Source organism: Nyctereutes procyonoides, unplaced genomic scaffold (assembly GCF_905146905.1).
Source record: "Nyctereutes procyonoides isolate TBG_1078 unplaced genomic scaffold, NYPRO_anot_genome, whole genome shotgun sequence".
Classification (NCBI taxonomy): domain Eukaryota; kingdom Metazoa; phylum Chordata; class Mammalia; order Carnivora; family Canidae; genus Nyctereutes; species Nyctereutes procyonoides.
In genome coordinates, this window is record NW_026575142.1 from 10,086,125 (window position 1) to 10,106,360 (window position 20,236).

At 39.0% G+C, this 20,236-nt stretch overlaps 1 protein-coding gene and 1 long non-coding RNA gene across 3 annotated transcripts in view; one reads left to right on the forward strand and one right to left on the reverse strand.

Annotated features, from left to right (window-relative positions):
* The window catches only part of AGPS (alkylglycerone phosphate synthase), a 189,268-nt gene that overhangs the window by 135,368 nt on the left and 33,664 nt on the right, over positions 1-20,236 (reverse strand). Inside the window, exon 1 of one of the 2 annotated variants that reach the window (XM_055308081.1) lies at positions 1,525-1,858. The exons of the other annotated variant lie outside the window; for it this stretch is intronic. Within the exon in view, the coding sequence (XP_055164056.1) occupies positions 1,525-1,799 (275 nt within the window). The 5' untranslated portion in view covers positions 1,800-1,858. Of the gene's footprint in view, positions 1-1,524; positions 1,859-20,236 lie in introns of those variants that run through there. 2 annotated transcript variants of the gene reach the window in all.
* The window catches only part of LOC129498618 (uncharacterized), a 50,298-nt gene continuing 31,970 nt past the window's right edge, over positions 1,909-20,236 (forward strand). Inside the window, exons 1-2 of the long non-coding RNA XR_008662167.1 lie at positions 1,909-2,013; positions 10,497-10,584. This is a non-coding gene — a long non-coding RNA (uncharacterized LOC129498618). The remainder of the gene's footprint in view (positions 2,014-10,496; positions 10,585-20,236) is intronic.

Here is a 20,236-nt window from a genome sequence, read left to right on the forward strand (position 1 = left end):
CATTGTTTTTCTGCTAAGAACACTTTTCTCTTTCACCAGGTTACTTCCAAACCAAACTTCAAGATCCACTCAATCCTTACTCCTGGGAGCCTTCCACCTTACATACATATCTAAAACTGGGTTAAAGGGGGAATCCCTGGGTGGCTCAGCGGTTTAGCGCTGCCTTCAGCCCAGGGCCTGGTCCTGGAGTCCCAGGATCGAGTCCTACCTCGGGCTCCCTGCGTGGAGCCTGCTTCTCCCTCTGCCTGTGTCTCTGCCTCCCTCTCTCTCTCTGTGTCTCTCATGAATAAATACATAAAATCTTTAAAAAGTAAAGAAATAAAATAAATAAATAAAACTGGGTTAAGTGATCATTTGCTATGGTCACCAGCTAAATTTCTTATCACACCGTATTCTACCTTTACCTTACTAGGCTGTTAGCTCCTTAAGTAAATATTGCATTTTTAAGTCTCTGTATTCCTGGCAGAGTATACACCCGGCAGAGGAAGGACTCATGGATGCGGAATTACGGAATGAATTCGTCATAAGTAGTACAAGCTAAGAATTTGGCCCTCAAGTTAATAAGATGTATTTGGGAATCTGAAACAGACTTCTAAATGTCCTACTCGTTCATCCATAGATGACTGTACCTACCTCAGAGTTTGGAGAGGAGTAAAAGAAGTAATAGATTTAACAGTCTCTGGCACATGGACAAGCACCCATGAAACATTACCCACACTTTCTCTCACCCTGAAAGTTCATCCGCGTGACAAGGGCCACATCTCAGAAAAGAGTTTGTTCTAGTAGCTTCCAACAGCGCTTACTATTTCTCCAAAAAGTACTAAGTCAAGATCTCAAAAAAAAAAAAAAAAAAAAAAAAATCCTCATCCACAAGCAAGGGGCTTTCAGCTTCTAGTTCACCGGAGCTCAGCAGCCACCACCACAGTCTGAATCATTAGTTAGCTTCTGAAGTTGTTTTTGTTTTGTTTTGTTTTTTTGCTTGTCACCACCCCTCACTTTCCTCCCTCAAAGTCAAGGCCCATGCCCCTCAGCAAACGCACACCTGCCCCACAGACACCCCGTCAGCACCTTCCTCCAAGAGCCACACCACCCAGGCTTGCGCCAATTGCAAGAGACCCAGCATCCAGTACACGCTTCCATCAGGCTTCTCGAGAGGCGCATCACGGAACCCTCTGTATCCGCTGCAAGACCTTATCATGCCCAAGAATTAATTCAAGATCATGAATTCCTGGTAATTAAGAATCCAAGAAAACGGGGGCGGGGTGGCTGAAGCCTCCCCCCCCCCCAAAAAAAAAAGAGTTCTTCAGATTTTGTGACTCTCGAGTAAGGGAGCCAGAACCCGGCATCCCGCGCCGCCGCCTTCCTGCCGGAGCCCGGGGTCCCGTCCACCCTCTCGGGAGATGCGCCTGCCCTTCCCGGGACCAGGCTGCCTCCGTCGCCCCCCGGCTGTGCCCCCCCCCCCCCGCGGCACGGGCCCCGCCCGCCGCCGCCGCCGCCAGCCCGCTCCGCCGAGCCGCCGCTCACCGCTTCTTGGGGATGGTGCCCGACTCCTGCGCGGCGGGAGCGGCAGTGGGCGCCGCCGCCGCCGCCGCCGCCGCCGCCGCCGCCGCGGCTCTCCGCGCTTTGCACTCATTGGTACTCACAGCCTCCCAGGGCCGGCCCCGCAGATGGCCCGAGAGAACCCGGAGCCTCCGCCCCGCTCGGTCCCGGCCCGGGTGGGAGTCCCGGCCCCCGCCCGCCGCGGAGCCTGAGCCCGCGCCCACGCCCGGCCCTCCGGCTGCAGCCGACGCCTCCGCCATGGCTTCCGCCTTGTGCCACCGCCCGGACCGCTGGGCGCGGGTGAAAGGTCACTCAGAGCGGCGCCCGGCGCGACCATTCGCTGCGGCGCATCCCGGCAGCCACCGCGGCGGCTGGGCGGCGGGTGCCATGCGCCGGCAGCCGCACGGTCTCAGCGCCCGCCCACCCGCCCGCCTTCCACGGTCACGCCTCGGACGCCCAGCACCTGCCCCGCAGGTGAGTTCCAGACGTCCCCGGATTGCGCCGAGCCGGAATCCACACCGCAGCCCTCCCCCTGCCAGGTGCCCCAGCATCCTCCCGGGCCCCCGTGTAGCTCCCCGGGGCCGACGCCTAGGACCCGACAGCTCCGGCAGCGCCATCCTTCCCCTGAACCAGCCCCTTCTACACCCCCGCGTGTCCCCTCCGCTTCACCAAACTTAAAACGGACTCCTCGCCCGTAACCATGAGACCAAATAGCTGTCATTTATATCCTCATCGCCTACTTCGTGATCGGCGCTGTGCTTAATGCTAGACCTCAAGCAATCTCCCATTTTACAGATGAAAAAACTGAGGCTCAGAGAACTGACCGGCCTAAGGACGTAAAGCTGAGCTGCAAACCGAGATTTCCTTTCCGCTCGTTACTGAATGCTGTGCCCCCCTGCTTACTTGCATAGAGGCAGAGTTTTTTGTTGCTACAGAGAGAATTACCCAACGGCTGTTTTTAGAACTTCTCGCTTGGCTACAAATGCACTTTTCTGGGTAATGGCACTTGGTGAAATTAGGGAGACGTCATAGGGCAGGGCTCCATAAGTGTATTCAGCCAGTGCATTAGGTAGGCTTTTGTTTTTATAAAGCACCTTGCAGTCCTAACCATTAGAAGAGGTAAGGTTCTTTCTGGCATACGGTGCAATTCAAAGATGAGCCTTGGGAATGGTAAGAAAAAGAGTTGTCACCAGCATTCCCAGCCCAATGAAGTCCCCTTCTTTCTAATATGCGCTCTATGAAAGTTAAGACATTCCAGGAGTTGACTAACACAAAAGAATTACTTAATACTTCTGAGAAAGACCTGATTTAAATGCCAGATATCCAGATCTTAAGAAAGTGATCAGCATTAAGTAACCATTCTAGCTCTAGAATCACATACCCAACTCCTCTTTAGCTGCTCCTTTTCTCCATTGGCTATTTCAAATGGAGGAGTGAAGAAAAGGGACAGGAGGAGTAACTGAGTGCTCTAAAGAGAGAGTCTCCTCAGGCTTGAGAGTTCAGCCACTCTAACCCTCAAGCTTCTCACACCCTTTCTACATGTTACTAGAACAGCATTAAAATACCAACTAGTGGGCAGCCTGGGTGGCTCAGAGGTTTAGTGCTGACTTCCGCCCAGGGCGTGATCCTGGAGACCTGGGATCGAGACCCACATCAGGCTCCCTGCATGGGGCCTGCTTGTGTCTCTGCCTCTCTCTCTTTCCCTGTGTCTCTCGTTAATAAATAAGTAAATAAAAAAATAAAAATAAAAAAAAACCAACTAGCACATTTGCCTGCAATCATGTAAAATTGGCACTTTTCTTGCCAAAATGCTATATTATAAATAACAACGTCCTCAATTTTTTGGAATGCGACTGCTCTATTAATTTTTGCTTGACCCTCAGCTTAACACTAGTCAACAGTTAACTGATTTCTTCACTGTTGTCCAAACTGAAGTGTGGATATGCTTCCCATCAGCTCACAGGAGGCAATATTTAAAAGTTTTGCACATATCAGCAGAGTAACAAAAAGCCTTTCCTCATGGGTGATGAAAAGTTTGATGTAAACCAAAATTATATACCAGTGAAAAAACTACTGATAGTTTTTTTCAAATATGTATGTAGTAATGAAGTACAGGTAGTAAAAGCAAATATACCTAATTCTCTGAGATGCGAAAGTATCATAAGTCAATACCTCATCTACATGACATAATCAGGCTAATTAGGAGTTAAGATATATGTGGGGGGGATGTATGGTACTGTTGGTTAGAATAAGTGTGATGTAGATGATCCTGGTGAAGAGATTCCTACCCCCTCTCCTTACAAAAGCAAAGCCCAAGCAGAGTGCCGTGAAGTATATTTCAAAGAAAGAATGTTTCACACAAAGCATGGTCCATTGAGATGCTTATGATTCCTAGAAAAAGCAAAATCTCGGTGAATATAACACTCAGTGGGGCCATCTCAATACACCTGTTCCTTCTGAGTCCTGGAACACTTCACGCTTAATAGCCTAGATCCTAATGGAGGGCGGACCACATGCACAGAAACAAAGGGTGAGCCCAAGAACATGAGGAATTTTAAATGGAATGGCTTTTATTTGCATTTATATCTCTTCTAATATGAGGCACAAAAAAGTCTAAATAGGTGAGATTAACACCTGAAACATGCACAAAATTTCTTTACAGCCCTGATTTCCATTACTTCTCTGCAGAACTGCTGGTTTATTTTTACTTGACTCTCAGAGAGCTTAGTCTAACACTAGTCAATAGTTCACTGATTTCTTCACCGTTGTCCAATTGAGGTTTATTTTTACTTGACTCTCAGAGAGTTTAGTCTAACACTAGTCAATAGTTCACTGATTTCTCCACCATTGTCTCACGATTCTCAGGAAGCAAAGTTTACAAATTTTGTGTACATCAACAGAATAACCTGCTTTAGGGAAGTCCCTGAATTAAGGAATTCTTGCATTTAATACATGTTTATTATAAAATATAACTCAGAGAAAAGTGAGCTAAAGCATAAATTATCACAAATCAAACACCCCTGTAACTTTCATCTAGATTGAGAAATAGAACATTGCTAGCACCCTGGAAATCCCCCTATGCCCTCTCCCAATCCCTTCACTCTCCCTACCTGCTGAAGGTAACCACCATCCTCAGTTTTATAGTACACATTTCCTTGTTTTTCTTTATGGTTCTAACAATTAGGCATGCATCCCTTACCTGCTTTTTGAATTTATATGATCATATATATGGTATGTTCTTCTTTGGTTTCTTTGACATGTTTGTGATATTTATCCATATTATTGCATGTAGTTGTAGTGCATCCATTTTCTTTGCCATATAGTATTCCTTTAAATATATATACCAGAGGTTTTTGGGGTTTTTTTTTTTTTTGAGATTTTTATTTATTCATGAGATACAGAAAGAGAGAGAGAGAGGCAGAGGGAGAAGCAGGCTCCATGCAGGGAGCCCAATGTGGGACTCGATCCTGGGTCTCCAGGATCACACCCTGGGATGAAAGCAGCACTAAACTGCTGAGCCACCGGGGCTACCTAAGTTTATCTATTCTATAATTAATGGACTATTGTCGATAAGGCTGGGACTATTGTGGATAAGCTTGCTATGAACATTTTTGCTTATGTCTCTAGTTGTACATGTAGATGAATTTCTGTTAAGTACCCACGTAAGAGTAGCATTACTAGGTCACCAACTATGCATATGTTTAATAGGTAGTGAATTGCCAAACTATTCCACAGAAATTGCACAAATGTATCCCAGCAGCATATGAGAATTGCCATTGTTCTACCATATGTTTTGTCAGTCTAGTTAAGTTTTAGCTATTATATACTATTATCTTAACTGTGATTCATATCTCCCTGATTACTAATGAAGTTGAGGGGCTTTTTTGTATGTTTGTTGACCATTTGGATATAATTTGTGAATGTATAATGAAAATAAATCTCTTGTATTGCCTTCTAGAAGCCTTATAGTTTTTCCTTTCATCTATAGTTTACTTGGAATTAATTTTTGTTTATGGGGTAAAGATCAGGTTTCTGGGGGTTTGTTCCATATGAGTATCCAGCTGTTTTAGTACCACTTGTTGAAATGATCTGGTTCCAGGGGTGCCTGGGTGGCTTAGTCAGTTGAACGTCCAACTTCTTGATTTCAGCCCAGGTCATGATCTCAGAGTGTTGAGATCAAGCGCCACATCAGGCTCTGCACTCAGTGGGAGTCTGGTTGGGATTCTCTCTCTTCCCTCCCTCTGCCCCTCCCTCCAGCTTGGGCATGCATAATCTCTCTCTCTCTCTCTTCTCTCTCTAAAATAAATAAATCTTAAAAAAAATCAGATCTTGTTCTACATTGCCATCTTTGTCATAAGTGTCCAAATAGCATTTGTCTATCTCTGGGCTCTGTATTTTAATCCATTGGTCTATTTGTCTATCTTATGCCAGTATCACATGTCTTAACTATGGTATACTCTTCTATTTTATTATTTTTTTTGGTACTCTTTTAGATCTGCTACATACAATTATATCATTTGTGAACGATAACAGTTAATTTCTTCAGTTGATTTCTTTCTGATCCTTATACCTTACACTTCTTTTTCTTGCCTTATTCAGCTGGCTAGGAACTCAAGTACAATGTTGAATTGAAGTTGTAAGAGTAGCACCCTTATCTTATTCCTGGTTTCAAAGGGAAATCTCTCAACATTTCACCATTGTTTGAAGTGGTTTGCTAGTTGTTGTTCTTTTTTTTCCTTAACCTTTTAGTAGATTAAGGAGCTCCCTTTCTAATCCTAGTTTGTTGAGAGTTTTTATCATGGATATATATTGAGTTTTATCAGATGTTTTTTCTGCATCTGTTGAGATGATAACATGATTTTTCTCTTTTGTTCTGTTAGTACAGTGAATTACATGGATTGTTTTTCCACTGTTAACCAATCTTGCAATGCTAGCATTAATCCAACTTGATCATGAAGTATTGGCCTTTTTATATATAACTTAATACTGACTTAAAATTTGTTTAAGATTTTGCTTCTAGTAAGGCTGGTCTATTATTTTCCTAATAGGAGCATGTCAACTTTTGCTGGCCTCACGAAATCAGCTAGTGAGTACTCCTTTGTTTTCTAAGTTTTGAGAAGAGTTTGTGTAAAATTGATCATTATTTCTTCCTTTAATTGTTAGAATTCACCAAAGAAATGGTCTGAACCTAGAGCTTGCTTTACAGAAAGGTTTTTATTTATAGATTAAATAGTTTAATGTTATTCTGATTTTCTGTTTCTACTTGTTTCAGTTTTTGACTGCGTTTTTTTCTAGGAAATTTTATGCTTAAATTACATTTTCAAATTTATTGGCAAAGTTTTTCATAGTGTCTTCTATTGTCATTTTAACAGCTATAAGATCTTTGATAATGTCCCACTTTTCATTCTCAACATTGGTTATTTTGCTCTCTCTCTCTCTCTCTCTCTAATCAATTTGCCAGGTATTTATCAATTTTATTACTTTTTTTACAGGACCAGCATTTGCCTTTGTTGATTCTATTTTATGTATGCTTTCTCTTTCATTAACTTCTGCTAATATTCCTTATTGATTCCTATCCTCTACTTTTTATTTCTTAGTTTCTTGAGGTGAATGCTTAGCTTTTTTATTTTTTAGCCTTTTTTGTATGTTTGTTTTCTAATATATGTGTTTAGGACTATACATTTTTCTCTAAGTAATTGATTTCTTTCATGTTTTGGTAACAATATCTTCATTATTATCCAGTCCCAAATAATTTTCATTTGTATTTGAAGAAAATAATTTGTATTTGCTCTTGTTTTAGGATATAGTGTTCCCCAAAAATAAATTGGACCTAATCATTAAATTTTTTTAAATCTTAATATCCTGTTTTTTTTATTTTGTCTACTTATTTTTATCAGTTATTAAAGCATATTAAAATCTCCCACTGTTTTTATGGATTTATCTAATTTTCCTTGTACTGCTAATCTTTGCTTTCTACTTCAAAACTATGTATTAGACATGTCAAAATTATATTTTCCTGATAAATTGAATCTTTTACAACTATCAAATATCCCTCTTTGTTTTTAATAATGATTTTTGTATTAAACCCTAGCTACACCAAGGTGTGTGTGTGTGTGTGTGTGTGTGTGTGTTCCTATCCTTTAACTTTTAATATTCTGTATACATATATATTTAAATGTGTCTCTTGTAAACAGCTTAGGTGGTTGGTTTTTTTTAAAGATTTATTTATTTTATTTTAGAGAGAGAGGTGGTGGAGGAAGGACAGAGGGAAAGAATCTCAAGCAGACTCCCCACTGAGTGGGGAGGTAATATGGGGCTTAATCTCAAGACCCTGAGATCATGACCTGAGCTGAAATCAAGAGTAGGCAACTTAACCACCTGAGCCACCCAGGTGCCCCTTACATGTTTTCTTTTAAGCAGTCCAAGTATAAAATATTGGATCATTTAGCCCATTTAAGTTTAATTGGCTTACTCATATATTTGGTGTAATAGCTGAGAGCACTAGCCTCACTACCAGACAGAATTGGGTTCAAATATTGGCTCTATCATTGACCAGATATATTATCTGAGCTTCTCACACTAATATCTCAGGGCTTGGCTCCTCATCTGGAAAACTGCGATGGTAATGACTACTTCCCAGAACTATTAAAGGATTAATTAGCAAAAAAATATAGTAAATTTTAATTGCTATTATGGAAGTGAAAGTGAGGCTAGTTTAAGGATGACAGGCTTCCTAGAAAAGATAATCAGTATTAGAGAGAGAACAAATAAGGCTGAATGGGTAATGTGAGACCAAATCATCAGAGCATTGAAAACTTAATGGAGGAGTAAAAACTTGATCTAGCGGGAGCTATTACAAGCTCTTGAGCAGAGGATTAGCATGATATACCTGGAAAGACTACTACTTTGAAATTCGTTCTCAAGTTGAAGACAGCCTATTGGATATACCAGAGGACCTGTTGGCAGTTGTAAAAAGAGACTGTACCAGCAAATGATGAAGACCTGAAGAACTACAAAAGAATTTAACAATGCTTTTGAATGACAGGAGAGCACTGAACTGTGGTTAGCTGTCTCTCCAGTAAAGGGCACTGACGTAGCTTAGGAAGTGAAGATATTTAATGTGAAAGTGGCTAAAGGTGGTTCCATGTTCTGTCACAATACATTTCTATTCCAGGATGTCACAATCACACCATACAGGCAAGGAGAAACTGACTTACTTAGCCAAATCATTGGGGTAGAGTTGAAAGTACTTTATGTTGTCTTAATGCTCTTAGATTACTATACAATCTAAAATTCTCTATTTCTTTATTTTTTCATATTTCTGGCAGGAGTAATTTCTAGTCTACCTACCTGTCAGATTTATTGTTAAATGATAAGTGTGCAGGCATTTTGGAAGCCAAAATTACAGTCACTTTAAAATAATTATTTTACTTAGGACATATAAAATCAAGATTTGATATTTTATCAATTAATACTCTAAAACAGTAAACTTTTAAGTTTTCTTTTAAAGATTTTATTTATTTATTCATGAGAGACACAGAGAGAGGCAGAGGCACAGGCAGAGGGAGAAGCAGCCTCCATGCAGGGAGCCTGGTGTGGGACTCAATCCCGGGACTCCAGAGTCATGCTCTAGGCCAAAGGAAGGTGCTCAACCACTGAGCCACCAAGGTGTTCCTAAACTTTTAAGCTTTTAAGTAAAGTCTCTAGGGTATTTTAATGATCTTAAAAATTGAGACCCCCTCCCAATAGCTTTTTTTTTTTAAGATTTTATTTATTTATTCATAGAGATGCAGAGAGAGAGAGTAGCAGAGACACAAGCAGAGGGAAAAGCAGGCTCCATGCAGAGAGCCCAACGTGGGACTCGATCCAGGGTCTCCAGGATCACACCCTGGGCTGCTGGCGGCGCTAAACCACTGCGCCACTGGGGCTGCCCCTAGCTTTTGTTTATATCTGCTACATACCTGTCTACTTATACCGTATTAGAAATTAAAATTGAAAAACATTTAAAGTAATTCTTTATTATTTTATAATGAGAAACCAATATGTATTAATCTAAATAAAATACTTTTATTAAAAATAACTGTATTTCCCAGAGGAAAAAAACCTGAGAAGAATGGCATTCCTTTACATTTTTGCAAATTTCTTTAATGCCTGGCTTAATAGAAGACAGCTGGATTCTCATATCTGCTTCTGAATTCAATCTGTTGAGATATCACGTGCCATGTAACTACTGAAAACTTGACACTCATGAGAGAATGAGAGTGAAAAAGACAAATAACACCTTAGTCTTATTATGAAAATGGTTTTGACTTTGCTGACACCCTGAAAGTGTTTCAAGGACCCACAAGGGTTTCCAGGCCACATCTTGAGAACTGCTGCTCTAAAGTATTTCTATAGATGACTGCTAAAATGTTTGCTGGGTAAACTCTAGACAATTAGATGCTGGAAGTGGTTCTACTGCCATAAAGTAGTGGCATAATGCAGTGCCATTATTAATAAAACAAAGTTGTCAAAAATAATTAAAACATAATTTCATAATTAAGGCAAATTCCATAATCATATAAAATATGTATTTTTAAATTTCATACATTTTGGAAATGATGCCTACACTTTAAAATCAAATTTTGAAAAAATAAAATTTTGAAATGCAATTCATGTATGAACAGAAACTTAATTCTTATAACTGGGGTCAATAAATTTAGTGTGGCTTTTGTGACATAGCAAGATTTGTTACTTAAACATTAATTAAGTTATTGGTTTACCTTGTAAATTCAGGCTCACTCCCATTCTAGGCTTATAATGTTATTTTTATCATTGTATTTAGATCAGTGGTAAATAGTTAAAAGGATATCCTGGGCCAATTGTTCCCAAGGCAATTTTTTTTTTAAGCTATGGAGATCATGGTTTGGAAATTGTTTATTTACAAATCCTACCATTTGGCCTTTTCATACCTTCAGGTTTCTTAAGCCTTCTTGATTAGTCCATTTGTGTGTGTGTGTGTGGACAACAGTGAGCCAGTACCCAGGAAAAGAGATATTCTCAAAGGTAAGTCTTTTCTGTCCTAATTCAGGTATGCTGGGAATTTTTTTTTTCCATTGCTCAAACATATTCTCTGGGGATAAAGAAATGAAGTACGTCTTTGAATGTGCTAAGAGTCCTCCAGAGCCTCAAAGAGAGCCAAGTTTGAGGCTGTTGTGGCAAAAAGTAAGTGGTTTTCAGGCACCTGTAACTCAACTCTGGCTAAATCTACCTTCGGCTGCTTCAGAACTATATACGTTCTTAGGAATCCTACTCCATATTCTGAAGAACTTACGGTAGAAATAATTTGTCTGCTTAACCCTCTATAGGTGTCCCTCATCTTTCTTTCTACTCACTCATTTCCTATTATTACCTTTCCTGAATGGAGAAGCCATCTTTACTACCTACTGCCTTAGGTTATCCTGCAAGAAAGCTACTATGAGTCTATTAGGGGTACACACACCTCTAATGGTCATCCTTATCCTTTTACAGGTAAAGAAGTTTTGTCTCTAGTCTTACTAAACCATGGCACTACCTCCCACCACCAGCAATCACATCTCCTTAAAGCCTGTAGAGGTATAAAACCCACTTTGAATCAAAAGCTTAAAAAGATCTACTAACTACCCATGCAGTGTTTCCACTGCAACCCAAAATCTGCTTTTAAAGAAGCAATATCTGTTTTTGAAATCTAACTTTTAAAATGGGGCACCTGGGTTGCTCAGTTAAACGTCTGCCTTTGGCTCAGGTCATGATCTCAGGGGCTCAAGCCTGGGATCAAGCCCTGTGTTGGGCTTCCAGCTCAGTGGGGAAACTGCTTGTCCCTCTTACTCCTCACCCCACTTGTGCTCTCTCTCTCTCAAATAAATAAAATATTTTAAAATAAAATAAAGTATTGTCATATTAAATGAATATGTTGTCAAAGATATATGGTAGCTTCTTCATGCTCTTATTTTTTTCTTAATTTTTAAACAACCCCCCCTTTGTATTTTTTCTTTCTATTAAACCCATATTTTTTCTTTCCTGTTTTTCAATTTGAGTTTATATAATGAGAGCTAGAAAAGAGGTAAGAAGGTATTCAGAGTCAGGAAAATGAGACAGGGTCATGGGAAGACGACCAAAACCAATGTCAGGAAATCTCCCTGAGAGAAACCAAGGCAGGAAACATACCTCAAAATAGAGCCCTGAGTAGAACCACTAATACCCAGACTGCAAGGCATGAATGTGAGGATAGTCATTTGGAGGCCAACTAATTCTGCTAAAGTGGGACCTTTTTATTTTTATTTTTTTTAAAGATTTTATTCATTCATGAGAGAGAGAGAGAGACAGAGACAGAGACACAGGCAGAGGGAGAAGTAGGCCCCATGCAGGGAGCCTGATGTGGGACTCCATCCCGGGACCCTGGATCATGCCCTGAGCCAAAGGCAGATGCTCAACCTCTGAGTCATCCAGGCATCCTGGGGGACCTTTTAAAAATACACTCTTTAAGGCCATTGTCTGACCCTCTGAATATAGTCCTCAAAAAGTATCCTTCATCTAGCTTGTTTGAAGCTTGTGTGCAAAATAATGGTGTGTTTGCAGTGTTAAATAATTTCCCACTTCTGTTTCAAAGGGATTTAAATATTAGGAGACTATGATTCATTTATTTCTTTTTTTTAAAGTAGGCTCTATGCCCAGCATGGAGCCCAACATGGGCTTGAACTCATGACTTTGAGATCAAGACCTGAGCTGAGATCAAGAGTCAGACACTTATCAAACTGAGCTACCCCAGTTCATTTCTTATTTCTAGAAGAAAGAAAGAAGAAAGAGAAAAAGAAAGAAAAAGAAAGAAAGAAAGAAAGAAAGAAAGAAAGAAAAACCCAACGCTACTTGTCCAAAAGTAATATTCTAATTTGCTTATGTGTAGTTGAAGGTGAGGCAGAGTTGAAATTCACATTACTGAAATTTTAATTATAGTCAGTTCTAGCAATTTATTTCTATGATGAGCCATATGATTCATAAATAGCTTTTAAGCCCAGTTATTTAATCACAGTTCAGGTTAGAAGAGATTGCCTGTGTACGGTAGGGTCATAGGATGAGCCTCCAGGGAGCAAGCAGGAGGCTGGTCGAGGGGTGAACATCAAGAAATCTCCTACAAGGGAACAGTGCACCAGCTGGAAAAACATGATACCAGATGCAATAATAATCATGTAGACATTTGGCCCCACAGCAGCTAGGGGTTCTACTAACGGGAGGGGAAGATATTTGAGTGAATGAATCACTGTGTATACTAGTTCTGGGTGGTACTTTTCAGAGTTCAGGGAAATCAGCCTTCAGTGGCTACCCATTAACCTGCCCTTTTGCTACTTAGCTATAAATACATTTGTAGTCAGCAGCATCCCAAGTTCTAAACATGATTTTCTAAAGATTACTCCATCATCAAGGAAGTTTGTTTATTATAACCAATCTATGGATCTTCCAGCAGATCTTAAAATGTCAGGAAAAAAAAGTTTCAGAAAAATTTTACTGCAAAAACAGTAAGAGAAGTCATTTCTTCAACCTAATATAAAGCCAATGTTTCACATTTCAGTGTACTTGTGGTATATGGGCTATCAATTGCTGGCTAACAAAGTACCCTAAAATTTAGCAGCTTAAAACAACAAACATTATGATCTCATATAGTTTCTGAGAATCAGGAACTCAGCAGTGGCTTATGCAGGTGGTTCTGGCACATAATCTCTTAGGTGTTTCAGTCAAGCTGTTGGCCAGAGTTGTAGTCATCTCATCTCAAGGCTTAACTAGAGTCAAAGAATTCACTTCCAAGTTCATTCACAAGATGGTTAGCCTAACTCCATTCCTTACTATAAGATTTTCTCCATAGGCTGCCTGAATGTCCTCCTGGCATGGCAGCTGTTTTCTCATAGAATAAATGATGAGACAGAGAATGAGAAAGAGAAAGAGGAAACCAAGCAGATGAGAGAGCATGCAAGATAGAAGCCACAGTCATTTATAATCTAGTCTTGGAAATAACATATCATCATTTATGCCTTATTCTGTTGGTCACACAGACCAGCCCTAGTACATCATAGAAGGGGAAACACAAGGATGTGAATACCAAGAGGCAGGGATTATTGGGGACCATTTTAGAGGCTGAGTACTACATGTAGGATAGAAGAAGAGAAATAACTCTCAAGTATTAGAGAGAGGATATATGAAAGTGGATTTGCAAGAGTTGTCTTTGAGTGAAGTATAGTTGGACCCTGATCTATCTAGGATGGTTTGCTTACTAAAGAGGAAGCCAAACAGTAACTTTCAGTCATGTAGAATTTTCAAAGTACCTTAATGCTATAAATCTCTGTGTATAAAAGCAGAGAACCCCTATCAAGCACTCAAGCCAAGGGATGCCAAGCTTAGGTACATTCAGAGCTAAATGGACAGCAATAGCAATTGCTGCTAATTTCTATTTTATCCCCACCTTTCCCAAATGGGGTCACACATACCCCTCTGCCAAAATCTGGTTCCTGGTTTCTAGTCCCAGCCCTGGTGGACTTCCGTCTGACTTGGCAGAAATGCTCTAGCCTGGCTTTTTTGTGGATTTGTTATCTTAACCACCACAACAAAAGAATCATGGTAGAAAAGACAGCATATGGTTTTTGCCTTCAACAGCCTTAAAATGTCAACAAAGGAAGAAAATAATCTCCTATACCCACATCCACAATACCCTTGAAGAAAACATTGGAAAATTTATAAATTGATAGTCCCTACCTATCTCTAGTCCTCAGTTTATATATATCAAATTAAAAGTTATGCTTCAGGGATCCCTGGGTGGCGCAGCGGTTTAGCGCCTGCCTTTGGCCCAGGGCACGATCCTGGAGACCCTGGATCGAATCCCATGTCGGGCTCCGGGTGCATGGAGCCTGCTTCTCCCTCTGCCTATGTCTCTGCCTCTCTCTCTCTCTCTCTCTCTCTCTCTCTCTCTCTCTGTGTGTGTGTGTGTGTGACTATCATAAATAAATAAAAATTATTTAAAAAAATAAAAAAAATAAAAATAAAAGTTATGCTTCAGTCTCTTCCCCGTATTCATCTATAAATCCATACTTACGTGTTGATTTCTAGCACTAATAGTTTTGAAAAGCATTTTAGGGTTTCCTACCATACCTTCAGAATTCAAGTCATCACTGCAAATATCTTGATCTAACAATAGCAATTGATATGGATAAATCGCTGAAGTGTAAATAAATTTGTCTAGCTAGATAAGCCTATTTTTTTAAATATGTTGATGAGAATTATAATAAAGTATGCAATCTATTGACAAGGACATACTGTCTCATTGAAAATAAAGACTAATAACATACTCAAAAGTAGCTCTAATATTGATAAACTGGAGGTGCCTGGGTGGCTTAAGCATCTTAAGTTGGTTAGGCATCTGGCTTCAGCTCAGGTCATGATCCCAGGATCCTGCAATCGAGCCCCAGTCATGCTTCCTGGAGCCTGTACAGGGAGCCCACTTCACCCTCTCCCTTTGCCCCTCCCCACCACCTCCGCTCATGCTCTCTCTCTCTCTCTCTCAAATAAATGAATAAATAAAACCTTTAAAAAAATAAAATTGATAAACTGTGCAAATCGAAGAATGATTATTTAACTATAGTAGAAGAGAAAGGGAAAGATGAGTCACATCTTTTCACTTTCATAATAGTTATCATGAAAGAAATAGGTTTTATGATAATTTTACCCATTGATAAAAAGAGACTTAATCATTTTTACAATCAGTTGAATAATAAATTAACTCTTTTTAATGGAAAGAGTTTGATGCATATGACTGCTCATTTTAAGTCTAATAGTCACTATTAATCATTATCTCCTCCCAACCCAACAGTCCTCTCAATATCCTACAGTTCTGAGGTGCAGGTTCCTTTTTGAGTCCTTTCTTGATGTTATCAGAACATGTGGAATTATATTGTTGTCAGGTATTTTCTTCCTGTCAAGATAATTCATTGGTATCTTTTTAAAGGAGGTGTGGGGGGTTTTTTGTAGGGTTTGTTTTTTTTTTTTTTTTTGTACCACTCTAAAGAATAAAGACCTATTACACCCTTCCCCAAATAAAATAAAATATTTTTTATTCTTTAACAGATTACATAGTTCAGGATGGAGAGACTCTCCTCTCTGATTTACACTCTATACATTATTATGTTTATGCAGCCAAATTATTTAGGTTTTCCTTTTAGGTTCACTTTAGCAGACACTTTTCCCCAGGGAACAACGGTGTTGTTGATTCTAGCTGTAGGTCTAATTCCTTTCTCCTATGTTTATTTTTGAAGAACTCTCATGGACTGGCTTGTCCTTAACCACAGGTAGAAGTTTATTCTGTATGATTTGTGTGTGTATGAAGTAAGGCGCAATGGAGGTAACATAGGAAATAAATTTTACTTTATACAAACATGAAAGAGCAACCTCAAAAAAACTAGGTAATAATCTCAACAAAGAATAAGTGATTAATATCAGATTCTTTCCTAAGAGCAAGTTTTAATAGGTCAGAAATAGAGATGGCACAAGAACACAGGCACCTAAGAGGGAGTTAAGAGGTCAAGCAGAGCATACCTACCTCTAAGATCAATCATCTGTCCTTCTATCCAGGTTCTAACTCAGGGCAGAGCACCCCAAAGACTTCCAGAGGAATTGACATGAATATACGCAAATATTCCTTCCTATTATGACTTCCAAACTATTGTCAATTCATTAAAACTCTTTTCCTTAAAAAAAAAAAAAAAAGCCCTAATTTTACAGTTACTCATATTTCAGGGAATTTTCTCTGATGCCTAGACAAGACTCCTTGAGGCTAAATTACCTAAAGAGTAACATGAAGGATGTTTTTTATTTTATAAGACAAGATGAAAGAAAGATAAGAAATGATATACAATCTAAAATCATATAAAGGTTAACAGAAAAGCATTCTTCAATTATGTATATTAAAGGAAGAGAGGAAAATCTCATACCTACTCCTAAAAACAGGGAAGGAAAAGTGATTACAGCTAACAATGTAAAGATAATTGTTTTTCTTTTTTAATGGCTTCTGGGTGGTGGTTATTTTATCCCCAAATCTTAAAATAATTTAGTTAGGTACAACCGTTGGTCTGGTTGAAGTAGAGTAAAAAGCAAACATTAGATCAGTGATGGAAATAACTGATGTGTAACTTTAATTGCCGAATATACTTAGCATGAGGGCCTAATGGTATATACCTCGCTGTACTAGAGAGGGGAAGAAACCTGCTTTTATAGAAATAACTCAAAACTCTTGAGTCAGGAGACCTGGTTTGAAGTTCTGGTTGTACATACCACTTTTGCTCTCTTCTTTTCCTTACCTTTGCTCACAGTACTTACCTTTTGAGTGGAGATCTTAATCTGATTATCTGTTAGGCTATTGTTAAGGTCAAATGAAGTAATACAAATGAAAGTACTGTTCAAAGTTAATAGTCTTTTAAAAATATAAGTATTCCTAAGAACATGTTGTCATTTTTCATTCTGTTTTACAGCCTGGTAGATAAACAAAACTTCTTAAAACTTGCAAAAGGCTAAATGTAATGTTTAATGCTAGAAAGAAGGTGAAGGACAACCCAGTTTTGTTTAGTTTTGGTATACATAAAAATGCTAAAACAAATCAGTAAAATAAAATATTAATCCATCAGGAAAGTACCAATGCCCTGCTCAAATAGCAATTAAAATTGCTTCTTAAGGAGAAATGACACCAAATAAGTTCATTTTATAACATAATAAAAGACTATCCAAATAAAGGGGAAATAACAGGTAAGTCTGCTTCAGCCACAGTTCAAATGCTCACAAATATTTAATATGGTTGTAGAAAAACTAATAAAGCTTTACATTCGATTTCACATTCCCTTTCTCAGCCTATGACTAATAATTGCTTATTGGTTTAGGCAAAGCTTTTGACTTTAGCTGTAAGCTAAGATTGTTGGAGTTTCTAGGGTGATAAATGGAAATTTTAATATAAAATATTTTTAAGTTGAAAATTCCCATACAAGTGTAATGTACGCACACACATACGTACACACACGTACACACACGTATACCCCAAGTGTAATATAACAGGAAGAACTGCCTGTATTGAGTCTGGATTCCTGTGTTCTCCCCTAGAACTAATTAGGTGATCAGACTAGTTTGGTAGTTATATATCTGGTTTTGGTGCCCTACTAAAAGTTGGTTCAACACCAAACACTCATTGAGCATTTTCCAGAGACCTATGGAATGTTCTGCAATTTTCCCCTGGAGAAAGAGAAAAGAAGACTGTGTATTGCAGAGATCTGCCACTTTGGAAATTTAGATAGTTGGAGATTTCCCAGCATAAATTCTGTAGGATGCTAGTTCTTTTGGAGACAGCATGTTTCTGTGGTTCTACTGTCATAAATTTGGGAAACACTTCCCACTATGACTCCACCCCTTGAAAAGTCACATTGCCCATTTACTCCTTAAAGATTCTGAAATTCTTTGCAACCTTGTGTAATACAGTGTGCTCATCCACAGAATGATTCCCCCCCAACCCCTTTGGGATACATTGGTTTAATTTCAAGGTCCTACAGAGTAAGTGCTCAAGATTTGAATAACCAAGACCAGCACCCAAAGAACAGTGATCATTGATGAATCATTCTGTGAATGGTGGCCTAAAATAGTCAATCTGAGTTTAATTGTTAATGTCCTGGATGAGAGTTGTGGGAACATATTCTTAACATTTGAATATGAGATGAAAGCTAAATTTATGTAACAAAACCTTTTAGTTGTAAGTTGAGCCAATTGTGCAGACCTAGAAAACTTATTGCACACACAAACATTCACATGTACACATATAAATTCATTGTTTCTGTGCATGGAAGCCATAATCAAGATGGGTAACCAAGGTTTGTGAGCTTGTTAATTTCCTGGATGAATGCACGAGAATTCAAGATGATAGTGAAACATTCAACAAATGGTAGAATAGAAGAAGCAATAAGCCCACTACTTCTTAGTTAGGATGGAGGGGATGGGCATAGATTTATAAGAACAGCAAAAGGAAAAGGAAGGAAGCATTAAAAATCTCAGCACAGGGGCAGCCCCTATGGCTCAGCGGTTTAGCGCCGCCTTCAGCCCAGGGCGTGATCCTGAAGTCCCAGGATCGAGTCCCACATCGGGCTCCCTGCGTGGAGCTTGCTTCTCCCTCTTCCTGTGTCTCTGCCTCTCTCTGTGTGTCTCTAATGAATAAATAAACAAATCTTTAAAAAAAAAAATCTCAGCACATGGCAAGAATCATGATGCTTCCAAGTGTATACCTTTATTTATTTGAGAAGATGATAGGAAAGTTGTATATGGTGGAGGCTGAGATATTAGCAGCTCTGTCCTTGATATTTAACTTGAATTGACAACATTATAGACAGAATGGGGTTCATAATTGGACAAAATGTCATGTTTGTATAAAATGGACAGATTTTATACCTAAATTTCATTAATTTAGGTATAAGTTTCCCACCCTGAATTTCATAAATAATCTTCATAATCCTCTTTCAGCTCTTTTTATCCAGAAAAAAATCTTTGTGCATTTATCATTTTTTTTTTTTTTTTAGAAAGTGACCTTCTAGGACTGCATCTTTGGTATGCTCTAAGTGGGTGTAAGCATGCTGGGGGTGTTCAATAAATGATGAAAAAGAAGCTTAAGATGAAAAGCACAAAGTCAGAAAGTTAATAAAGTTCAATTCAGTATTCTTAATGCCTGAGTTTTCCAGTAAAGCCAGATCTCACTTGCATCACTTTTAAACTGTATCTGGGTTTTAAAACCTGCTGATTTTGTTTCTTTAAGGTAATTTACTGAAATGGTTAAGTGTTGACTTACAGTGCCAGCATGTTTCATTGTACTAAATTATCATGGAAATGCCAAATATTTGGAAGACACATATGGCCAAGGCATGTTTTGCTCTATTATCTCCCTCTGACTGGGGAAATTAGACAACTTGCTGCAAATAGCAGAATTAGTGGATCACAAAATGTATTACAACTTGCTTATGTGAAGTCATGAATTTCTCATTACTGTTTTCATGGTTTGTCATGCATAACACTTTTAGCAAACCTGATCTGAAATTTATGCAAGTTTTTAGTCATTTTTACCTATAGACCTTATCAAGTCAGTGATGTCAGCTCACCTATTGGACATATTTTTTTAATTCATAATCAAAGTCTCTGTCTAGTCTATGCTTTGCATAATAATTAGTTCTAAATAGCCTTCTTACTATATTCTAGAGTTGTGACTTACAAGAGCTGAGATTGACTACACCTGCAATAACTAATTTCTTCAAATCTTCTGGTGTTGCCGCTGTTCTTTTAGGCTCATATAGAAACCTGGAAACTCTCTTTCACTTGTGTTCTGTCCTTCCAATTCCATTCTATCCATCACCAAATTATACCAGAAAAGGAATTGCCTGTTCTTCACTATTCCCCACTATAGCTTATGCTAGGCCAAATCTCCTCACTCCTGGCTGTTATACTTTCTCCAGGCTCCCTCTTTTTAATTATTCTTACCTACATTCCTGCCAGAATAATTTTACCGAAGTACCATTTATAATAACCTTTAGCAAATCTGACTACTTCAGACCTCAATAAGCTCTACAAATTCAGAGTACCATAGCACTTATATTCAGGCACATGTATCTTAACACTTGGATATTTG